A 23,457-nucleotide genomic window follows, 5' to 3' on the forward strand; every position below is an offset into this window, starting at 1 on the left:
GGCAGAATAATACAAACTGATTTCTTGAGTGTCCTGCCGTGGTTCGTGGTTTAAAGTCATGTTATACGAGCGAGAGAAACTCAAAGACTAGATCTTTGTGACAAGGTGTGTCTTTGCATTGTGACAGTTTAATTAACATTTCTACTTGACCTATTTGTTCTACCTCAGGGATAATTTCAACCTTCCTGCACGTTCACCCGTTTGGAGCCAGCATCGAGTACATCTGTTCCTACCTGCAGCGTTTGGACAACAAGGTAACACACACACACACACACACACACACACACACACACACACACACACACACACACACACACACTCAGTATCCGAGACATAGTGACACAGGTTAGATTTCCCTGCAGGGCTGACATATGGGCCTGCTGTATGCCAGGGTCCTGCTGTGCCATTTTAGTCTCCTGGCATGCAAACAAGCCTGAGGTGCAGGTGAGAGCCATCAATTACTCGGAGATTTTTTGAGCCTTTGTTTATATCAGCAAAGGTTGGTAAACAGGCACATAAATGTAAAGCTGCACTGCTTCACGATCTTACACCTGTTACTAACTAATAGGTTATAGGCTAAAAACACGGAGGTGTTGAATTTGAGACATTCGGGGCTCTTTCCATTTCATAATTTTTCACCAGATTAATTGTGCAGTGCAGAATAAAGCTTGACTGATGCTCCACAGGTGTTATATTTTACCTCTGTTTTTGTAAATCGTGTTTTTATAATGTACATAGTGTTTTCGGATTGTCCGTCTGTCTGTCCGTCCATACCCTGACGGTCCTTTGTTGTGAACGTGGTATCTCAGGAATGCCTTGAGGGAATTCCTTCAAAACATCCACATCCTTGGACTCAAGAATGAACTGATTCGAATTTGGTGGTCAAAAGTGGCTTTGCTAAACTTATTTTTGGCCATAACTCAAGAATTCATGTGCTAATTATGACATCACACAAATGTCTAATAGGATAAAATTATGAAGTCATGACGTTTTGGAAAGACATGCGTGTAAACTGCAACTTGACTTGTTGCCAGAGCCACACAATGGTGAGGCAGTAATTAGTTTTCCTGTTTTTTTTATGCTGAAATTAAAATACACGTCGTATTTCACTTTTTAATTAATTTAGTTACATGGTTAAAATATGTTATTTTGTTGGCAGCTAAACTTTTAGATACATGTATGTGGCAGTAGAAAATAAGTCAATTCAGAAAATGAAGTTGACTAGACCACTAGATCACTGCAGGTGTCATCCGAATACAGTCACAAATACAGATATTTTTATGACATGAACAGATACAGATAGTAGCTTTGTGTTAGTTACACAGTCACACTGTGAGTTGCCTGATTCAACAACATCCCCTAATCCCAACAGCTGAGTAAAGCCACAGTTGTTTTTGCATCAGGGAGGCAGGTTTAGGTGTTTTCTTCTGACGCGGATCGAAGAACTGCTGACCTTCCTTGTGGTTCGAATCTTGCTTTTCTCGACCTTTAAGGCCGCGTTAAAACTAGAACCTCAATGTGTAGCTAACGTTTTTCTTTGCTCCATAAGAGCCTCTCTGTTTCTGTCATGTTGCCGTTATCACTTTCTAATTTTATCACACATCCCCACTCGCCCAACTTATTGATGAATATATTCATGTTCTGCGTCCCGCCCGCTGCTGCCTGCCTCAGCCAGTTTAGGCTGTTAGTCAGCCTGATTTCTCTGAACAAGACGACACATTTGAGCTGATTCCTGGTTTATAAATCAGCTGAGCCTTGTCGTCACCAAATCTCTAAGACAGTTCTTCATTTCTAAATGCGCTCTCATTACCTCCTGCTGCTCAATTTCACTGCATCTGACTGGCACCTTCATGATGAGAACTCCAGTTAATATAACGCTGTTAAAGTGTCTTCTTTTGATTTTATTAATAAAAGTAATGAGTTTCTCACCAGGCACTCATCCAACAAAGTGTAATCTTTAAGACAACTGGTGTCATTTAGTTGGATCTGATCGGTTTCCTTCCCTCTTATATCTTTACTAACAAAGATATATTATGTGACGTACAGGGATTGTATTGGTGTAGGCTGAATCACTCTCTATTTGTAAAAGGGTGCAGTAGTAGGAGTGAAGTGACATCTTCTAATTGCTTGTTTTGTTCAACCAACAGTCCAAAACCCAAAGATATTTCATTTAGAATCATAAAACGGGGACAACCACAAAATCCTCACATTTGAAAAGCTGTAAGCAGCAAATGTTGGGGATATTTTTTCTTTTGGTAAAACACTTGTCGGGAGGTTTAGATTTCATTAGACATAACAAATAATAAGGTGAAAAAATGAGTGAAAATCTTGTTTCAGTGTTATCATTTCTCACCTTGCTGCAGGGATTTAGAGGCGAACTCAGGGTGTGTCAGTACACTGTGACATCACTGTTAGGTGTGGTTACAGGTGCAACACACTTGAAACCTTCAACCAGAGAGGAAAATGAAACATTAGCATACATATACAAATGTTGGGTTCTAGATACTAAATATATATTTAGGAGCATTACTACTCATTCTTAAGTATACAAGGAGCAGAACATGTCAATAATAGTTCAACAATTTGGGAAATGAAGCTACAACTTATTGTTTTTACTCTTCAGTTTTTGCACAGATTAAACAACGTAGCATGACGATGTTAATTTGTGAGCTTTAAATGTGCTTGTAATCAGGTTGTTATTACTTTTGGAGCTATTACTCTTGATAGCTTTTTTTATGCTAAGCTAAGCTAACCCTCCTGGCTCACGCATATTTATCTTACAAGCATGAGTGATTTCAATCTTCTCATCTAACTTGCTGCAATAAAAACAAATTAGTGCATTTTTCAAAATGTCTAACTATTGCTTGAAACATGTACGTGTAGATGTTTGTGTCTTTTGCACATGTTTGGCATGCATTGTACATGATTGTGTTGCATGTTTGAGATTTTGTTAAAGTCTGTGTGTGGCTGTTTGCCTGTTGTATCTGTTGTTTCCACACTGACTGAACATCAAGCAGCCCGCAGCGTTTTGTCAATACCACTGGCTGGACTGCCCGTCAACAAGCCCAATCCTCTCTGCTTATCTACCGGCTCCACACACAGCTCCATTGTCTGTAATGATACACCAGTCCTATCTCCATGATGGGCCTTAATGTATCCTGACATCAGCACCGGGCTCCAACAACCTAGTTATTAATGCAAGACACAGTGGGTCGCCGACAGCAGCTCGTGCAGTGGATTTCTGTCTCTACTGTCACCTTGGCCTTGCTGCTTCTCCTCAGCCCACGCGGGCGGGCGGGTGGGTGGGGTGGGGGGGGGGTGGGGGGGGTGGGGGGGGGGGGGGGGGTGGGGGTGGGGATGTAGTTCCTGTCATGTTGCTCATATTGTCTTGATGCTTGCCCTTTTCATCTGAATTAAGTGAAGGTGTGAGAACTGAGTACAAGCATAATGAAAATGAAGAGCAGAGGTGTAAGATGATGTGTGAGATTGTCTGTTCATTTGTGTGGGAAAGTAGCTTTGTGTGACACAGCGTGTGTGCGTTTCCGCAGATTAACACCTGTGATGTGGAGGCTCTTCTTTCTCGGCTGCCCTGCACCTTCAGACAGGAGCTGACTGGTGTCGGAGCCAATCTGGAGAAACGCTGGAACTTCTGCGGCTTCCAGGGCATCAAGAGCACGTAGCCGGTGACGCCTCTGGGACATGGAAGAGACGACACCGGCAGATAAGTCAGCACGGGTACACGAAGGGACACTCTAGAAATGTGGAGGAAGCCCACAACTAATGGAGATGCTGGACTCCACCTGCAAAGACAAGAGCACTAATTATTCAGCACGGATATCAGATCAGAAAGGGTTGTTCTGTGTGGGTGACAGAGATACATTTACAGGTTTTTGTGGTGGCAAATCATTTTGCGGCATCTCTATGGTGACTAAGAAGTGGATGTGTCTCTATGATGATAGCCGTGTCATCTCTCACTCTCTCCTCTCACTTTTTGTTTACTCATGGGAAGTAAAAGTCCCAATCTCAGCGGAGTCACAGGATTGGTCGGATTTTTATACTCGGGTCCACAGTCGACTCAGCACACTGGCAGACTGGACTAAAGGGCTACACAGGAAGGTCGTCAGGGTCCACGTTCAACCTCAAAACTCTCTGGCTTCCTTTTTGCCACTTTTTGAGTTTTGTGCAATCATGTGAAAAACACGAGACAGATGCAGCAATCAGGTTGGTTTTGAGTTATTTAGACTTCTCTGTGTTAAATTACACTCATATGTAGTTCTCAATTGGACAGCAAAAAGAAGAATCAAGCCCAGAGTGGGACCCTAAAATGCTGCAAATGTTAAAATGAACATGTTATGATCACAGCATTTCTTTTATATAAATCAAGAAAAAGAAGCATATTGGCTGTCAGACGACATTCACACGGTGCCTTCCAGGTCTGGTTTATTCAACAAAGACGGGCTATTTTCTTTGCGCAGTTTAATTCCAAATTACTGAATGTGAATTGCAACCAATTATTTTCTTCTGCTGCATTCATGATTATAGTTGCGGCCGCGTATACCCTCAGATGATAATTGCGTTCCCTGCTTCATTGTAGCACAATGTGAAAATGAGCCTCCTTTTGTTTTTCCATGCAAATGTGTTCAAGGCACTCAGTACAAACAGTTAATACATGTCTGAAAAACAATTCGTGATGAAGATGGTCGATGCGTTTATGGTGGAAAAACAATTTTGAGCACACCAAAGGCAGTGGATTGCATTTCAAATGACAGCATCAGGTGGTTTGTTGGCTTAAAAAAAGTGTCTTAAAACAGATAAAATAATGGGACAAAACCTCTGAAAGTGGTGGACTTTGGGGAAACGTCTGTCCATGTTATTATCCCAGTTTCTTATACTGGACGATATGAATCTGCCTCATTTTTTTATGTAATATTCGGGTAAATGTACATCCATCATAAGCCAAGCCTGATTTCAAACCATCCTGAAGATGAGCCTCTACTGCCATCTATTGGAGAAATTCAACAATCAGAGCTTTACAACTGTCTGTCCCCTCGTCTCAATAAAGTGTGTGATATCCGAGAAGGTGCTTTTCTGTGACTGTATCAGTTAAGTATTTAGCTTTTAATATCAAGGAGGTTCAGTATAATGAAAACTCTTAATTCAGTTCCTTTTTAAAGGATATATTTTGTGTAACAACAGATTGATTTAATCCAAACATTACTCTGCACAGAACAAATTACCGTTATATTAACATACCCGATCATTTTACATGTCTCCTCAGAATGAAAACAGATGTTTTTCACATCTAAACGATGAAACGCATATCTTGTGATATCTGACTTCCGTGTCTGGTGTTGATTAAAACTATCAACTTGAGATGACACTTCACTCTGCATGTTTTAACATTTGAGAAATTCTTCCTCACTTATACGATGATGGGTTTTCTCCGGGAACAAAACGCTGACATCTTCTCATCCACATCACACTTTAAACTCGAGTAGGACACAGACCAAGCAGCTCTCTATTACACAACATTATGTGTTTGTGAAAGCACATCAAAAGAAACTCCTTCATGACTATATTGTGTAGTGAAATAAAGATGCAGTAATGTTACATAGTTAAAGTAAATCAGCTACATTGATGGTAAATGTGTGATGAACAAGGAGGAAGCTTCTGGGGGTGTAAGTGGTCGTCCAGTCTCCAACAGAGTGCTCGCGTCCACATATTGAAGTCCAAATGCATTTCGTTTAGTTGTTAACACATTTATTGAGTTCTCAGTCTGTTCCTCTCTCCAACTGGAGAAAGTGAATCCTTTCATACGGTCGTTCTACATGTGCTGGGCGTCCATGATATCCAGGTACTTGGCGTCGATGACTCGGGGAAGCAGGCTGGTCCTGAGATAAAACACAGAGAGATACTGTACAGTTACATGTGTTCTATGGAAATAGTATCTAAAATTATAAATCCATCAGATCCAAACATTAATTCAGACAATTTTTGCATTTCAAAAGTCTTTCAAACACCACGCCCTCAGATTTTAAAGGCTAAAAATGTGCGGTCTACAAGAAAACCATCTGTTTTAACTGGTAAACTGATCCTCGTGTAAAATCTGTGGAGTGCCCCTTTAAAAACAGCTCAGCGTGAATCTCAGCCTAACGTCAACTCAATGCAGACGTTCACTGTGTTGGTTTCCACGGCCCCGCTCTGCCCCCTGTTGGCCCGGGTCGTCTCACCTGACAGGGACCAGCAGGATCATCATGAGGGGGAAGACCATCTTCATGTAGGGCAGAGGATACATCCCAAACGCACACAGGACGATCAGCTGGATCATCTGCAGCGCTGTGAAGCAGTGGACCTTCCTCTGAGGCACACGGCGAATGTAGTGAGTAGGAGGATAGGAGGTCTAGACAAAGAAGAGAGAGTATGATGTGGTTATAATGCTGTTTTGAATTACATATTTTGTTTTGCTAATATAAAAGTGGACTGGCTGAAAGCCATTGCAGTTGTAAAGGCAATATGTTTATGTAAATACTCTTGTTGTAGAACAAATGAAACATCTGGTGGTTTTTCCATTATTATTTTATGATCATTTTCATGTGAAAGTGTTTTTGTTACAATAACATAGAAACCCTATGATAACTTGCATTTTATTTCATGTTTTCTCATAAAATCAAGAAACTGAGCGGGATACTTGTTCTCATAGTAGTGTGAAAGTTGAAGTAACTTTTACCCTAAACTTTCTCTGCCCAATGAATATCTGGATACCAAACTTTTTTTAAACATCCACCACTGGGTGCCATTTGGGGCAGTCGTCGTTTGAAGTTTAATGGATAAACAGGGAAAACAAACAGATCAACCAATCAGATCAGTGTCCTTCCTGCTCACCTGTTCCTTAAGCAGCAGGGCCATGCGGTCCACCATCTGGTTCCCATCAAGTGAGGTGGCTGCGATGTAGAGGAAGAGGCCGTAGAGGACGGGCTTTGGGATCCACTGCAGAGGAATGGGCAGCATGAAGGCAGACAGGCCGATCAGGATGTTGGCTACTAGTGAGGTCAGACGAGTCTCCTTCACACTGACAATACTGTTTGACACAAAGGCAGAGAAAAGTCGCTTTAAATATATCAATAAACACTTCTTATCCGACTAGAGAACACGTAAATTCATAATTAACGGCTTTTTGTAACCGCTAATCACATGTACTGGCCTTAGTGTGATTGTCAACTTAAGAGTGATTTTGACTTTAGGAGCCGAAAACAGATGAAAGTATCCAGTATATCACAAGAAATAGAAACATGAAAATTATTTAACTCAAATATCTTAAAAGAAAATGGGAATTATAAATTAATTTCCAATCTGCATGCAGTATAATTATGCATTGTTAAAATGTGATCAAATGGTCAGCTTTCATTTTTATATTTCTAAAAGTTAATTATTTATATCGCTGTTTATAAACTTTCCACCATTACATCAAAAGACTACTCCAACTGAAAATGAAATAAATAACAGAGGGAAATATTCAGGGTTTGCACACTAAAATAATCATCAAAACACTTTTTTTATCTATATTCTTTTAGATCAAACAATCTCAACGTCCACTTAAATATTTTACATTTAATCCTCCAAACTGACGGTGAAAAGGGTTTAAACAAGCTGGTGTTTTCAGTCTGCATGTCCTTCAAAGCACCGCTTGATTTCTGTCCTTGTTAACTTTACTCACGTCGTGGAGAGGTGTCCGTTCTCTACGTGCGTTTCCACTTTGGCCAGCTGACGGGCGTGCAGGGAGGAATGTGGGAAGGCAGCGTGCATCCATGGCAACCCCAGACAGGACATGAGGATGTTGATGAAGCCAGTCAGCACTAAGTCCCAGTGGAACGCTGTGCCTTTTAGCAACCTGGTAGAGACGTACACACACACACACACACGCACACGAGTGTCAAGTGGTTTGTCAATGAAAGACTGCAGCATTACAATATAACCTATATACATTACAGAAGATGCAATACAGCACATGCATACAGTGCACATATACACGTTATGTTAAATTCCTTGTCATGGTTCGGTAATTACACCCCTTACTTGTGTTCTGGTACGTGTGTGAGTGAGATGACGATGTTCTGGTCGATGAAGATGAGCAATGCGAGGAGGAAACCCAGACCGGCCGCGCTCAGCGTGTTCATTCCCGTCAGCTTATCGAATGGCGGGAAGTTGAAGACGGGGCCATCGTGGACACTGAACACGGGAACTAATAGGTACATGAGATTTATAGAAAGCATTAGATCTAATATCTCAAGTAGAGTTTTATCATCAATGATGACATAATAAATAGAAATGCCTGAAAAGTGAGCTTTGCTGCTAGTAAGCTTTGTTTTTCTAAGCAACGTTTAACCCAGTGTCTTTGACCCACATTGATTCAGAACCCCCACTGGTTTGAAAGCTCTCTGCAAGCAAATATGTTCCTTTTTTTCCGCCTCCAACAAAGGATTTATGAACAATGAAAGGTGTTCTGTGCCAAGGTTGTGACTTTAAGTCTCAAGGGTACTCTTCTATCAGTTCTTTTATGTAAGAGATCTGTACTCACGCTGTATGTCAAGGAAAAGGTAGGAGCCAATGAAGGAGCATATCAACACAGAGATCGGCAAAGCGCAGTCAGACACCACCTCCCTGACACTGTGATTCAGATACGGGCTGTGGGGGGAAAAGAAGCGACACATATTCAACATCTTGCAACTCTGATGTGATAACTACCACAAGTTTTACAACTATTTATTTTACAGTAAGTACATAAAAGCTAATCCATGTGAAATAGTGGGGGGGCAGTGTACACCCATTTATCTACCTCCTGTATTCCACCTAAAGGGTGAAAATCACTGCTATTTGTAACATTCTGCCTGACTCCTAGGATGTAATTGTTCCCTCTTTTTCAGGTTCTCCCAGCTTTATAATTATGTGCCAATGTATGCAGCTACAGTGGTGGAGAGTCACTAATCACATTTACTCAAGTACCATGCATAAATACAGATTTAATCATTTAATGTACTTAAGTACTTCCATTTATGCCACTTCATATTTAAAGTAGTCAGATAAGTTATTTATAGGAGACGCATCATTCTCATACTTGTATTTCTCATTGGACATGTTGACATCTTTTAAAGGTGCAATATGCGACATTCAGAGCATTATTATAGCAGCAAACAACGTTTTGCTCTGTAAAGACATAGTGGAGTAATGTCTGCCTGAGCAGAGATTGAAGTCGCTCTCCCTCTGTGTGTTATAATCTGAGTTCCTCCTTGTTTTCTTGACATAGCCGCGTGTGCTTTTAGTGCATGTGAGCTCACAGCCGCCGCTCCGCACGGCTCTCAGACAGCGGTTACAGCTGATAACGCAGTTCCCTCGGTTCCCCCACAGATAAACTGAAAGCTCTGTCAGCTCTTTTTTGCTGTTGTAAGCGCACTGTTTGCTGCAAGCCGCCGGCTCAGCCGTCGCCATGTTAAGAACCGTTGAGAGGCAAAAGAAATGCTCCCAATCTCGTACATAGCACTTTTAATGCTCAAAAAACACTATTTTGCTCATACTGTCTGTCTGTCTGTCTGTCTTCACTATATGTTTAAACGCTCGCCTGTGTCTTTAAGCCTCCCTTCCGACAAAGCCCAGTCTGCTCTGATTGGTCAGGGTTTTCCGCATCTGTCACTGTCACAGTGTCACTGAAGCCGGGGTGGGTGTGTGTGTGTGTGTGTGTGTGTGTGTGTGTTGATTACACAGAGTTAGGCAGCACTTTTACTTGTGGCTGTGTCGTCTTGACATCACAACTTTACAAAGTCATGAAGGCTCGTTTAAAGGCGCAGTTTCTGACTCAGGGTTGTGTGCATTTCTAGCTGGACTGAGAATTTTGATACTTTTACAGTATTTATGTAGCGCCTAGACCTGTTTAACAATCAAAAAACACGGAAATCTCACTTTTTACAATATGGGACCTTTAAGTAAAAGTAGCACTCAACAATGTAAAATATCCTCCAGTACGTGTGTGCGTCCTGCATTCAAACTTTTAGATTATTATTTTGATGCTTTGACATGTAAGCAATGTTTAATGTTACACACACATTTACCCAAAAATTCAGCTGCACATTTGGTATCTTTGGAAACTTTGGGATCTCCACTATCATTTTAAATAAAGTTCTTGAACAATGTAATGAATGAAACAACGTCAGGTCACCTGTTGCTGATAACAATTTATGTTTTTACTTGAATACATATTCCAATTCAGGACTTTCCCTTGTACCCGGGTTTAACCAGCACTTCTTGCTGTGTATATATTCTATATCATTGGATTAAATGGTTCAGTAGGTAAACATACCTCTTCTTGATGAGGTAGAGGGCGTAACCCAGCCACAAAGTCCCCAACATGAGCAGCAGACAGAGGATAGGCCTTTCTCTTGTTGTCAACACCAGAGCCTCGGGCAGGAAGATTGACACTTCTGAGTGTCCCATCGGTGACACCGTCTCATTATGATGCTCGGGCATGTTTCTTGTCTGGTTCTTCATCTTCTCTAGAATCTCATTAATCTGCTGAAGCACCAACGTGCTGTTTTTGGTCGCCAGAGTGGGCCCGTGGTAGAAGTGCTGAAAAACTAGGAAGTGAGGGCGAAAAGAAGAAAGAAAGACAGAAAGGATGACACCGGGGACAATTTTAATGCAGTGTATTGCTCGTAAATAAGTTTCCTTGTTTTTACAAGATCCTTTTCACTTAAAGGCAATATTATAATATAAATATACACCTGTTGTTACAGCATTAATGACTACAACTGAAGATTCAGTGGAAGTAAGTGTGGAAATGTCCCCTGTGTGCATGTTCATTTTGGTATTTGTTCAAATTATTTCTGATTTGTTTTCATGAGGGTATTGCTGCCACTATGCTGTTGTTTTTACCTGATCTTTTTCCATGTTATAATAAGTAATAATTGATGTTTTAACAACATACTTACTTCTAATGTTATAACAAGAAAAGTTTGATTTATTGATATTTTATTTTGTTAAATCGGGACTCATTTTTGGGCTTTAACAGGAAAAAGTGAGGTTAAAGGTTCAATTGTATATCTTATTGTAACATGAAAAAGCTTCTTGGAAAAACAAGAAGTTCCTTATTATGATAAGGAACTGAGCAAATATTCTTTTTGTCATGGTGGAACAACATGCTGCCGTACAAACAAGACTCAACATGGAGACACATTTAATTATATATATACAATTCCCCTTTTATGTATTTGATCTCGATTTATTTGCAGCCATTCAAGCACAATCAAGCGGTGCATTGTATTCAAGCTCTGCTCAGTTTGATGTAGTTGAATAGAAAACTATAGCCTGAGGCTTAAAGAGGAACGCTGTGAAGAATCCATCAGATGCTCCTCCATTATTTCCCTGTCTTGTGACAAACCCTTGTGAAAAAGATATCAATAGAAGCTATTTGAAAGACTACATTATACTTGCATTACAGAGATGTCTGTTTTTCCACAACAAACAGGGGCCAATGGATATTTGCTGAGCTACATTACCCCTAACAAATGATATGCAGGGCGTTTAGACATTCCCCTTCCGTGTGGAGAGAGACGCATTCAAAACATGTTTAATGCAGTCTGACCTTGGCTTGACTTACTTTTGACGGTGCCTTTCACCGCATCCCCGACAAACGCTATGGAGATGAACAATGCAATGACTTCTTCTGTTGAGCTGGGAGATAGCACAGGTCAAAAAAAGCGCGGTGTGATCATTCATGTTTTATAAAAATGTTGTTTTTTATACAGACACAGTCATAACAGCTCATTCAAGGCGAAATGTTGGCCCAGATAGCGAGAGTGCAAATTTAACTCAATTCATAATTATGTCTGAAAACAGGAAGTCATAACAGACGCGTCCTCTGTTATCGGTGACCTCACCTCAGTGCATGGCCACACGGCTAGCTACATATATTACACGTACGGGGCTTCTGTCTGTGATATGTCACAGTAACAAATGTGGCGTTGTGTATTCACCGTTTGAAGAGTTTCATGAACAGGCTGACGTTGAACAAGCCACCGAGGATGAGGAACAGACTGTTCCATAAACCGATGCAGGCGTAGAAAGCATCGAAGTCCAGGCTGTAGTCGTCGCAGATTCCTCTGATGACTGAAAAACATACATAAAGACACAAATTTATTGCATTATAACATTTTCACTTTAACTGTCTGGTAACCTGGCTACCAACATGGTTGTTGGAAGCTGCCTGACGTTCAGCCTCAAGCTTGAATTTCAATGCATTTTCTGAACGTAATGTACAGTATGGTACAGAGTATTTCTGTCCTTTTTTGCAGTTGATGTGCTCCACACATTAATTCGCCTGTTTAATCAGCAGGACAAAATACGCACCGCTTATGAAGATGGCCAGTGGCGCAGTGGTCAGTGGAATGACGAGCGGTGAGCCAGCGAACAAAGAATAGATCACTCCTCCAATGCTCTGGCCAACAATGGTCTTCTGAACATCTTTCAAAACAACAAAACTTCACTTAGTTTTTATGCTTCAGATTAAACGACTAACCGTATTAAAGGACGCTGTCAGGAGTCCGTACCTATCTCCCCTCTTGTGCTTTCGTCATTCAGTGAACCGAATGCGATAGCAGGCAGTAGAATAGCAATGTAGAGGAAAATAGCTGTGGTAGTGTACTTCAGCAGACAGCGGTCCTTCCCATGCATACCTTGATGGATTATTTAAAGGTTTATTAAAGATATTCAACAGCCAAAATGTGAGGATATCTTCAAAGACATCTCATGATTTGGTAGCAAAGGCAATTCTTTTAAATAGATACGTTTCCGCCTAGAAAGAAGTATTACAAGAACATATTAATACCGTCTGTGAAGTCTGAGGGGTAGAGGGGGAGTCTGCGACGAAGGTCGTCATAAACACCTTTACCGAACTTAAAGAAATCTGTGCACTGTGAAGAAAAAGACAGAATTTAGTCACGTAGACACGTCAGTCAGTGTGAAGAAATATACTTGATACTTGATTAAATACGTTATGAATAATACATCCATCAGTTTGAACACTGCAGGGGTTTAGAATGTGAGAAATAATGTTGTCTGTCAAGATATAAACAGTAGAAATATACCAGGAATGTCAGTGATGGAACGTAAGTACATTAACTGCACTTAAGTGCAGATTTGAGGTACACTTTTCATGCCACTTTATACATTTACCCCACTACATCTCAGAGAGGAATGTTGTCTGTTTTACTCCACTCCGTGTATCTGACAGCTACAGTTACTTTACAAAAAAACTAAACGATTAGTAGATTAACTTATTAATCGATTGACAGAAATTAATTTGCAACTATTTTGATTTCTTTAGTTCATTTTTCAGGCAAAATTATGTCACGGTTTCAGCTTCACAAATGTGAAAATGTGATGCTTTTCCATTTAATTGTTTTTAATTTATCTATCTAGTGACCTTTTACTTTGTATACTTTTAAGTACATTGTAACATTTTCAATGCATTACATTTATACGTATTTTTACAATGTGATATTAGTACTTTTACTTAAGTAAAGTATATGAATATCTCCTCCACTCATGAGGAATGTGCACAGTATTTGTGTTGAGGGAGTTTATTTTTCTGCGTCTAGACCCCTTCTTATTACTGACATAGTGGTCCCATTTAAATCATTTTTTAACCCCTCCACTCCCTACAGTGCGACTGGTGGACACGACTGCACGATGAACAATACCTATGACTGACCTATGACTGACTTTTGTGAGTGATAGAAGATGGTAAAATATTTCACAAACAAGAGAAAATTAATTTAATAATAATTAATTAATAATTAATTAACATCAGGTGTAGCCTCAACCTGTTTGTTCTTTTACTACCCAGCTACGTGCTTTCTCTCTAGGCAGTATCTGGGTGTTCTCTCTTCTCTTCCCTCCTGCTGAGCCCACACATTTCCTCTAAATTTAAACACTGGACATAATGAAGTACTTTATCACTAAATGGAGCTGCACACATTCTGCTGCCAGAGCCATGGCAGACTTGGCAGCTTTTTTTCAGTTTGTTTCCCCAGTGGTTCTCGTTCATCGGGCCTGGCTGATAGAGTGTGGAAACAGGATAATCAAATAATCTGTCTTAACTACTTTACTTTACTGTAAAACGCGAGGGAAAGTCTGTGTCTGTGTCACATCTCCTGCTTTGTTCTTCTTTCACACCTGAAGTGATTTCCCTTTACGTGGATCCGAGTCCTCCACTTCCTCTACGGCCGGCTTCTCAGTAACTACGGAGAGCCGCTGTCGCTGGTCGACCAGCTCCTGTTTGAACTCCTCTTGGGTTTTGACCTCCAGAAGCTTCTGTCTGAAGGAAATGTCCGAGAACATCGTTGCAAATGTTCTTCCAAACTCAATGGCCGTCTTGGTGCTTTTCTGAAAAGGATGAGAAAGTTACTCTTTAAATTTGACCTTTTAATAACTCCAACACAGTTTTGGATTTTCCATATTGCTCAAAAGGGAAGAGAGTTTTGATTAGAGGAACTAAGAACTGGCCCTAACCGTTCGAGGAGGGGCCAGGATGAGGATGACAAATCGGGCCTCGCAGCAGTTGACCCCCCAGTTCTGGGTCCTCTCCAGACGGGCGATGCAGACATGGCGTTTCTGCAGGCTCCTCACATTGGAGCTGAATTGATAGGAAAATTATTTATTTTTAGATCAGTGTTGTGCAGAATTCTGTATTGGCAGGTGTAAAGTAGAGCCCCACTCCTGAAACCAAAACAAAACGACTTTCCCAATGAACAGATTTTTTTGTTGTGTCCCCTGTACAGTCTCAGCAACTACCCACAACATTCACTGAGGCTGGAGGAATTAGTCACAATAGCACCCTTTTTACATAAATATTATTGCAGAAGAACTCACAGAATACAAAGCCAGGACTGCTGGTAATGAATGCCAGTGGAAGACGCAGTCACACCCTGAATGGTCTCTGACAGAAGGTGAACTGTGGGAGCACAAGAGCATTTCAATGAGCGGAAGAAAAAAAAGCTTTCACGTTGATGTGTCAAGTATCATCTGAGGCAAAACACTTCATCTCAAATTGCCTCTAAAATGTTTTGCCCACCGTTAAAATCCTTCCCTCCTGCGTCTGTGAACAATGAGTTCATGACCTCGTCCGCATCACAGCTGCTGTGGCCGTCCTCCACCAAGTGAGTCAGCATTCGCCTCAGGACTTCGTCCAGAGTGGCAGCTTTCTCTTCCAAAAGGATGCTTGCCTGGGCCAGGAAGCTGTCCAGGTCTCTGTGGGCACGCACTTCCTCCTGGAAGTTCATTGGCTTCACATACTAGTGTGAGCCAAGGACAAGTGCAATTTGATTAATGATGTAATATTGTCATAGTGCAAATAGGTGAAAGAAAAAACGGCAAGTAAATACACACATTCCCTCCCAGCTCACTGCTTTAACTCAGTTCTCAGTTAGTTTAAAACATCAAGCGTGAGCTGACATTTGAGGATATTAACTTTAAAATGGGACAGCTGGAAAAGCAAATCTTACTTTTCTTGTTGTGTTCAAAAGCCCAAACCCAGGACATTCAGGATCTGCAAATAAAAGCATAATTCATAGTACACACTTTCTCTGGCTTCAACTCAAAACCTTTGCTCTGATCCCCACAGCGAATGGTTCTTTGATTCATCTAAAGTTATTCTAGGACATAACTAAAACATCTCTCTGGTATTAATAGTTAATAGGGAGCACTAGCTGACAGTTCATGCCCATGAACTTTGTCTCAGGTATTATGACTCCGGGAATCAGAGCTGGCACACATATTCATATTTCCAATTATACTCAGACAATGAAAGTCACAACAAAATGTAACTTCACGGCGCTGCGATGAGCTAATAAGCTGTGCTGTTGAATGACGGAGGCATTTGTTCTCTCTAATTTCTAATCTTATAACAAATCACACCACAGACTAAACATGTTTCCTTCTTTAAACACACACAAACCTGAAACACTGATCTGGACCTGTTTGTCATAGATGTGATCCTTGTGAGTGGCCGGTGAATCTTGCCGGCCATCCTCCTGTTCCCCATCCTGCAGCTCTGTTGGATAAAACATAAGTGGTCACAGTCGAGTACAGTCAAGTTTTCAATTTCAACCGACCTTGTTGCAGTGCTGTGATGTTACACTGTTTGTACTTCAGAATTACTATTTTTTTGCGGCAGTAAATTCACTTTACAATTTAGTAATAACAACAGTCATTTCATAGATGACCCTAACAGTGAGATAACACTGTTGTTTGAAACAGGGTTAAGATCCAACACCGGCCCCATTAACAATGTCTCCATTAAAGGACAATTTATGTTTCCTTTCCACCCCACTGCCATCTGTTGACAAGCAGAGGGAGAGAGCGACAGACCCAATAAAAAAAAAAACTTAAACCAGACATGCAGCAATATAACAATAGCAGCCCCTCGTAAATTCCTTAATTGTATAGAAGATAAATATGGCATCTCGAACACAAGCTTTTATGAGGGGAGAAAGAAACAGCCAGGCAGAATTAGAGAATTAACCCTTAACCCTTCATGAGCAAAGCTTTGAGCTTTGGCTCTTCCCACTTCCCATCATTGACTCAGAGATCATCTGCCTCGTTATTTACCCATTAATTAACCTCTCAACACACCAGCGGCTGTGCTCACCAGCTTGTGAAATGGGTCATCGGTGAGCAGTATTGGCATTAGCATAAATAGCTGTTGCAATAAATTTAAATGTGAAAAAGTACTGTATTCCGTCTCGTATCCTGAAGGCAATAAACTGAATTACTTAAGTCTGTGCTTGCAAAGCGAATCATATTGTGTCAATAAAAGAACAGGACACATGCTGAGAAAAGCAAGTACATAATAACAGTTATTACTGCAGCTACGCACCCATCTCTTGGAAAACATATCCATTCTTGGACCTCCCGGTGGATGCAGCCTCTGTAGAAGGAAAGACAAATATTTACTTCATGCCAATGTTTATTATGAAGTAGTTTATATTAAAAATGTTCATTATTGTTTGTATTGACAATCAGTTAGTCATATAATAATATAAAATGTTGATTTATTATCCCTGTATATTATCACACAGTTGCTAATTAACACATCAAGCTGATTTAGTGCAGTATATTAATTCATTTGAAGTTGTGTTTTCAGCCACCTGATGACTTTACATCCAATATGAACTCTCTTTTAGCTCCGTTTTGGTCTCCACCAACTCCTGAGGGAAACATCTGCCTCTTTAGCTGCTAAATGCTCCACTATGTTCACCAGCTATATCAAACTTTGTCAGTCAGCTGTTTAGTGTTGAGCAGGTAGCGTTATATTTCTCTGTAGAGTCCTTTCCACTTAAAACAATCTGAGCCAGTCAGTTGCAAAAACAAACACTTTTAGTGAACGTACACTGACGGTGAGGAATTACTTGACACTGCAGCCTGTTTAGTGGCTGCCGTCTGCAGCGCTCTCCCTCATTACTGGACCAAATTCAAAAATTGTTTTCCCCAAAGTCACACATGAGAAATTAGGGTCCAGGTTAAAACAAACCAAAGCTACCCTTTCATATAAAAATACTGATTATTGCTGCTTCCGAGATTTAATGCAAAATCCAAATCTTTTTTCCATCCTTGTCTTTGTACACCAGGGCTGCAGGGCATGTTTCCCCTGGCAATGTGAAGAAGTCTATCACAGCATTTAGACCATACTGGAGGCCAATTCAATTTACAGAAAATTGAAAGAAAATAAAGAAAATTCATAAATGTTAGAGACTTTCTTTTGCGTGTCTAGTCAAAGGTTTCTGTAGACTGCAGGGGACACGGACTCACACCACTACATTTTTAAATATATATTTAGTATTTTATACTCTGAGTCGAGTGTCGAAAAAAGGGGAGAGAGAGAGACAGGGAACACAATGCAACAAAAGTCTCGACCTGACTCAAACCAGGAACATTGAGGGTTCATGATCAGCACCTTAATAAACCAACACCATAACATCTTCAATATTTAAGGACTGAAATCCCTTTGTTGTAGACCAATTCTTTTTTCAGACACAAACTGACCAACACACGGTGATAGAACTGGACTCCATGTTGACTGACCCTGTTGCGTCTGACCTGTGTGCAACAGCTCTCACTTCACAAGTGATAAAAACAATCTGCCTTCACCAGCAGGCCTCCACCTTTTCAGCTGCACACACTGAAATTTAAATATTTGATCTCGTTGAATCATTATTGCTAGTGTGACGCACACTCAGACCTTTACAATAGCGTGGCACATTGTATAAATTACAGAGATAGAAAGTGGATGTAAGTTAAGGAGATGTTAAAGAGGACAGCGAAAAACGTCTCATGCTGAGAAACGGAAAAAAGATCCCTTCGTTATCGGTTACAACAAAAATCTGACACCAGCTGTGTCCGATGTTTGTATTAAGCGGTCATGTGTCTGTGAGACGCTGCTGTGGCTGTACAGATGAGCTTTGCCTTGCCTGAGGCAGTGATTGTCTCCGGGGGGGCTCCTGAGCAAGGCTATATCTCAAAGCAGATTAGACGGAACATTCCCAGGCCTCCTCCACTTCACAGGAGTCTGCGCAGACAACAGGGGGCCTCGCAGCGCCTGCAACGAGCTGTTTGTACCAAAGGATGACTTTAGTCTGCCTGGTTGAGACCTTTACTGTCTCGTCTCATAAAGATAAAGGTCAAGTCTGTTGTTAATTCTCTGCACTATATCTTATCAGCGTGATCAAGAGTAGAGACTGACTTCCACTAAACAGTAATGAACAGTTTCTCCTCAGCTCCAACAGTGAAATCGATGTGAAGACATGAACCAAATTTGTGCTGCAAAAGTGAGTGAGACATTTCAAAGTTTGTCAGAGAAGATACTTTGCTGTGTTTCTGCAGGCGTGTGACTCGTGGCTGTGTGTTTCCTGTTGGCAGACACGCCGACTTCCTGGTGCTTAGTGTGCAGTATGTTGACATCGGCAGTGACAGAAGTGTAAGTCAAGCCTAATGACATTGACAGTGCTCCTTAAAATAGAATTCTGATTCCTGTTAGCAAAACAGGTTTCGGTGATATATATTTAAAATATATATATTTCTCAGCTCTAATCTATTGCCCCCATGTTAATTATACTGTTTTTTTTAACTATTTTTATATAAAAATCTGTCTTTTTTTTTCTGCAAAACATTAAAATGTGTCTGATAACTCATATTGAATTGACCGTGATTTGTGGTGACTAGCTGAACCCACCCATCACATCGTAGTAGCTAGCAGAGCAACACAACGGTTCAGAGGTGTGAGTTTGGATTTCAGTTAGCAAAGAAGGCATGGTTGTTTAGAGCTGCCACAGTATCCGAATTTCACAACACGATTATCGTGGCCAAAAGAATCTTGAGGAATTGAAAACAGAAGAATCCTTGTTGGGTCTTTGAAACAAGTGCTGCAAAACTGAGAACACTGTGCTGAACTACACAAGGTCAAACCATCAAGGCAGATGGGACTCGGCGTTCTTACGTGTACAGGGTCATTGGCGCTTTGGCTTTTCTTTTTTATATATATATAAAAAGGTCTCCTTGTCTATTTCATGCTTCGTAGTAAAAAATAATTTGAGCACGGTTGGTGCAGGCAGCCGTGCTGGACAGTGTGTACTCTCTAGGTCACAATGTACACATTCCTATTGAAATATAGCAAACAACAGGAAGGAGGAACTACAGCTCATTCCACTTCAACACCTCAGAGGCCGACTTGATGTTTGGTTAACCAGCACAATGGATACGACCACTGGACAAACACTAACCATAGTCCGGCAAGATGCACTTCACTCACCAAAGTACACATCTAAAAGGGTTTATTTCTCACTTCGACATCAAAGAAGTCTGAAAGACATATGCCATTAATCCTCTGGGAGACTGAAGTGTTTTCAGGTGAAAAGTTAATAGTGGATGACATAATAAAGCCTGCAAAACGGCTGTAAATCTGAAGATAATAGTAGCAAAGGATGGTGATGCTGTAGGTTTGATACAGTTCCTTTTTAAATCCCAATCGTATCACATTATTATCAACTTTAACCAGAGAATGTCTTCAATGAGAGTGAAGGCCAGATTAGAATATTAGACATTTTTCTGCGAGGTAATCTTCTTAATCCTCGACCTGGGAAAATACAAGTAGGATTTTTTAACCCTTTGATGGCACTGAACAGAAAATACATTTTACTTTGTTGTGAGCTGCTATTAAATTACTTTTCAGCATTGAATAATCTGCCAATTATCTTCTCAATTCATTAATTAATAGTTTGGTCTAAAAGAGTCATGAAATAGTGAAAGAATCCTTACATGGTTACTTCTTCAAAACACTGGTTTTGTCCGAGCAACTTCAATAACATATTCAGTTTGCTGTCCCATAAGACAAAGAAAAGCAGTAAATCCTCACATTGGAGAAGCTGGACCTGTTAACGTTTACTGGAAGAAATACTTGAAAGACATTTTCCGTTTAATACTTGTTATGAACAGCTTGTGTGTTGCATGTGTGCTGTGGTAAAAGAAAAGATGCCAACTGGGAGAGTGGACCATATGATACTGTAGCAGCATCAACGTAGAGACTTTCCCACTTTATAACAACAGGAGTTTTAACCCAATAAGTAGTTTTAAATCAATTGAAGCACATTTCTGGAATGATTCCCTTCATCGGTGTGGTGCTGTAGGAGTGTTAAAACAGATCTAGATCAAGACCAGTCTGCTGTAAAAACCTTCTATGAGAGACAAACGTGCCATTTATTGTCATACTGTAAATATTGACCCACATGCTTTTGACTTTCCTGGCTGTAAAAGCAACTTGCTCATCTGGTTTGGATTATCTGGTTGTCATATCAAGAGTGTAAATACATAAAGAATTGAAATAGCACCCAAAGAAGCAGGCAAGTAGAAGACAATAGAAGAGTTATGACATGATTGTCCATCTAAAGATGAAAGCCTACGCTACATATGATATACAATACTTATTACACTGTTTTCTAGATGCTATCAGCACACAAACACGCTCACACTATAGAGAGGGTTTCTCCACGTGTTTGACACAGTAGGCTCAGGTTGCACCATGAAAGACCTTCTCACCCCGCTCCACCCCTGTGAAACTTACCAGATGGCACAAAATGGAGGATCTTTTTTCCTTCCATGTTCTTCAGGTTTTTAAGGTGAGATGCTTTCCAAAGGTCAACCCATCATTCTTCTCTCTGCTCCCAAACACCCTGCACTCACCCGTGATCCCCTCTCACTATCTTTCATTAACACTCACACACACACACACACATGCCTCTCCTCTAGCAGCACATGGGTTTAAGGGAGGAAGTGGGAGGGAAGAAAGGCAGGGGAGGGTGAGAGGCTTGTTTTTTTCTGCTGGGTCCTTGTGCCTATGAACTGAAATGTAATACCTATGTAGGTTTTGTGTTTTGGTATTACAGATTTCTGGCTCATATTCTTTTATATAAGAAAGTTCACTTTGCAGCTAACTTTACAAAGTGTGTACACACGTTGCTTTATTTCGGTGCTTTTGTATTTTAATCTTCTTTTGAAACACAATGCATTCTGCTTAATGACTGAACAAATGTCCCGTTTATGGTATGTGAGTAAATGGTAGAATGACAATGTGCAGCTGTACTACGTTAGTTCAAAGTTAGTTCGATCATTTAAAATGATAAACTCTTAATAATAGTCTTAATAAAGATTTTGGGTCATTCATATTTGGGGTCCTCTGCGGGCGGGTTGAATACAAATATGTGTCCGGGTTTTTTTTTCATCTAAATGTTTTCTGGTGGGGAGGAGATTAATTAAAATGCTGACAAAGAGAGAAAAGGGAGATATCATTATATAATTGTGTTATGTTTTTTAATCTCTCTTTACAGATATCTTGGGAAAAAAGTCAGCCAGCAACCTTTAAAGAAGGGAATCTTAATAAGAGTTTGTCCTTATTTATTTTGATATCATGCAGTTAAAAAATCCACGTGTAGAGTTTTTATAGTGCTCTTTTATTGTTAGTTTTAGATTATTTTGATGACATTTTATTAGCAAATTAATCTCTGTGCTCCATGGATACCAAGGGTGGAAGCATTCAGATTGTACACATAGTGCTGTTAACATAATTCGGGACAAAGAAAATAGACGGTACACGTTACATTTACCAATGTCAACTATGTTGTTTTCCTTTCTAAACAATCAAAATTAGATTCACATTCAAAGTTTGTTACCCAAATATAGTGTATCATGTGTGTCCTTTGTGCCTAGTAAACTTGTTGAATACATTTCCTACCTTATGAAACAATACCAGAGCAGATTTCTTTGGAAGAATCCAAAAACCTTCATTGTTTACATTAGCTTGCAGTGTTCTTCTTTCTTGCCTTTGTTAGCACATTTATGCGTTTCATGGCAGGTTACTGCCACCTATTGTCAATCAGCGGAATCGCATGAAACCGCCTGAAGAATTCTTCAAATCAATTCAATTCATTTTTTTATAGCCCAAAATCACAAATTTCAAATTTGCCTCAGAGGGTTTCACAATATGTACAGATGACATCATCTTGTTCTGGAACCCTCACATCGGAACAGGAAAAACTCCCCTAAAAACCCCTTTAACGGGGAGAAAAGAGGAAGTAGTGCGTTGTGTGTGCATGAACATCAAGAAACTAAGAAAGCAGTGACCCACTCTTAAAACATTGCGTCATGGTGCTACTAGTGGTCAAAAACTCAACGGGGTACCTTTAACTTTAAATGTCAATTCAATCATTTTCGAGGTAGAAAGCGAGGAGGCGAATCTGCTGCCAGACTTCTGTCAAAGATCGACTATAAAGTAGCTAAAACCAGATGCAATAACAGCCACAAACACACCTAGTGAAAGTACATAGTAAGAAAAAGAGCTCAAACTAAAGACACACTACCCCGACCTGTTGAACTATAAACTCAGTCTGACAGGCTGCCCAGGAAACTTGAAAAGGGTATAAAATGACTCCACTGTTGATCATAGTGTTTAATATGTTAGTTTAATATTTATATTACTGTTGCTCTTGTTTTTTTACCATGTATCTTGTGTGCACTGTCCACTTTGCTGCTGTTATCCTGTAAATGTCCCCACTGCGGGACTAATAAAGGATTATCTTATCTTATCTGGATGAAGGGGAATATTACTTTGTCTTCTGTCCGTGATTCAACATCAGTAGTGGAATAGCAACCATGATTGGAGCATTTCTTGACACAAGATTTGATAATCAGAAAGTAGAAACTGAGCAATATACACATGATAAAGAATTATTAATTAGTCAAATTGTTAGATCAGAACAGCTATGTGCTGTTGATGATTAATTAAGTAAGTAGTCAATATAGATATATATAAAATGAATAATTCAACTTACCATAATATAGTCAGGTGTGTGTTATTATTATCGTTTA

The 23,457-nt window shown here is 40.2% G+C and overlaps 2 protein-coding genes across 2 annotated transcripts in view; one reads left to right on the forward strand and one right to left on the reverse strand.

The window, feature by feature from the left end:
- Window positions 1-3,680, forward strand: part of LOC306701811 (ecto-NOX disulfide-thiol exchanger 2-like) — a gene marked incomplete at its 3' end in the record, with an annotated part of 111,698 nt that extends 108,018 nt beyond the window's left edge. Inside the window, exons 13-14 of the mRNA XM_079167226.1 lie at window positions 169-254; window positions 3,549-3,680. Coding sequence (XP_079023352.1) covers window positions 169-254; window positions 3,549-3,680 — 218 coding nt within the window. The remainder of the gene's footprint in view (window positions 1-168; window positions 255-3,548) is intronic.
- Window positions 3,681-4,446: 766 nt separating this feature from the next.
- On the reverse strand, window positions 4,447-21,194 carry LOC306702315 (solute carrier family 4 member 11-like; the record flags this gene model as incomplete). The annotated part of the gene is made up of 20 exons (XM_079167899.1): window positions 4,447-5,891; window positions 6,231-6,400; window positions 6,883-7,078; window positions 7,715-7,888; window positions 8,074-8,239; window positions 8,576-8,682; window positions 10,349-10,622; window positions 11,645-11,718; window positions 12,021-12,153; window positions 12,394-12,507; window positions 12,594-12,719; window positions 12,872-12,956; window positions 14,221-14,430; window positions 14,557-14,680; window positions 14,917-14,998; window positions 15,119-15,338; window positions 15,549-15,592; window positions 16,001-16,096; window positions 16,922-16,972; window positions 21,158-21,194. The coding sequence occupies 20 exons, from the start codon at window positions 21,192-21,194 to the stop codon at window positions 5,825-5,827; spliced, it is 2,550 nt and encodes an 849-aa protein (XP_079024025.1). The 3' UTR covers window positions 4,447-5,824.
- Between the last annotated feature and the right edge of the window lie 2,263 nt (window positions 21,195-23,457).

Source organism: Pholis gunnellus, assembly GCF_910591455.1.
Source record: "Pholis gunnellus genome assembly, chromosome: 10".
NCBI lineage: Eukaryota > Metazoa > Chordata > Actinopteri > Perciformes > Pholidae > Pholis > Pholis gunnellus.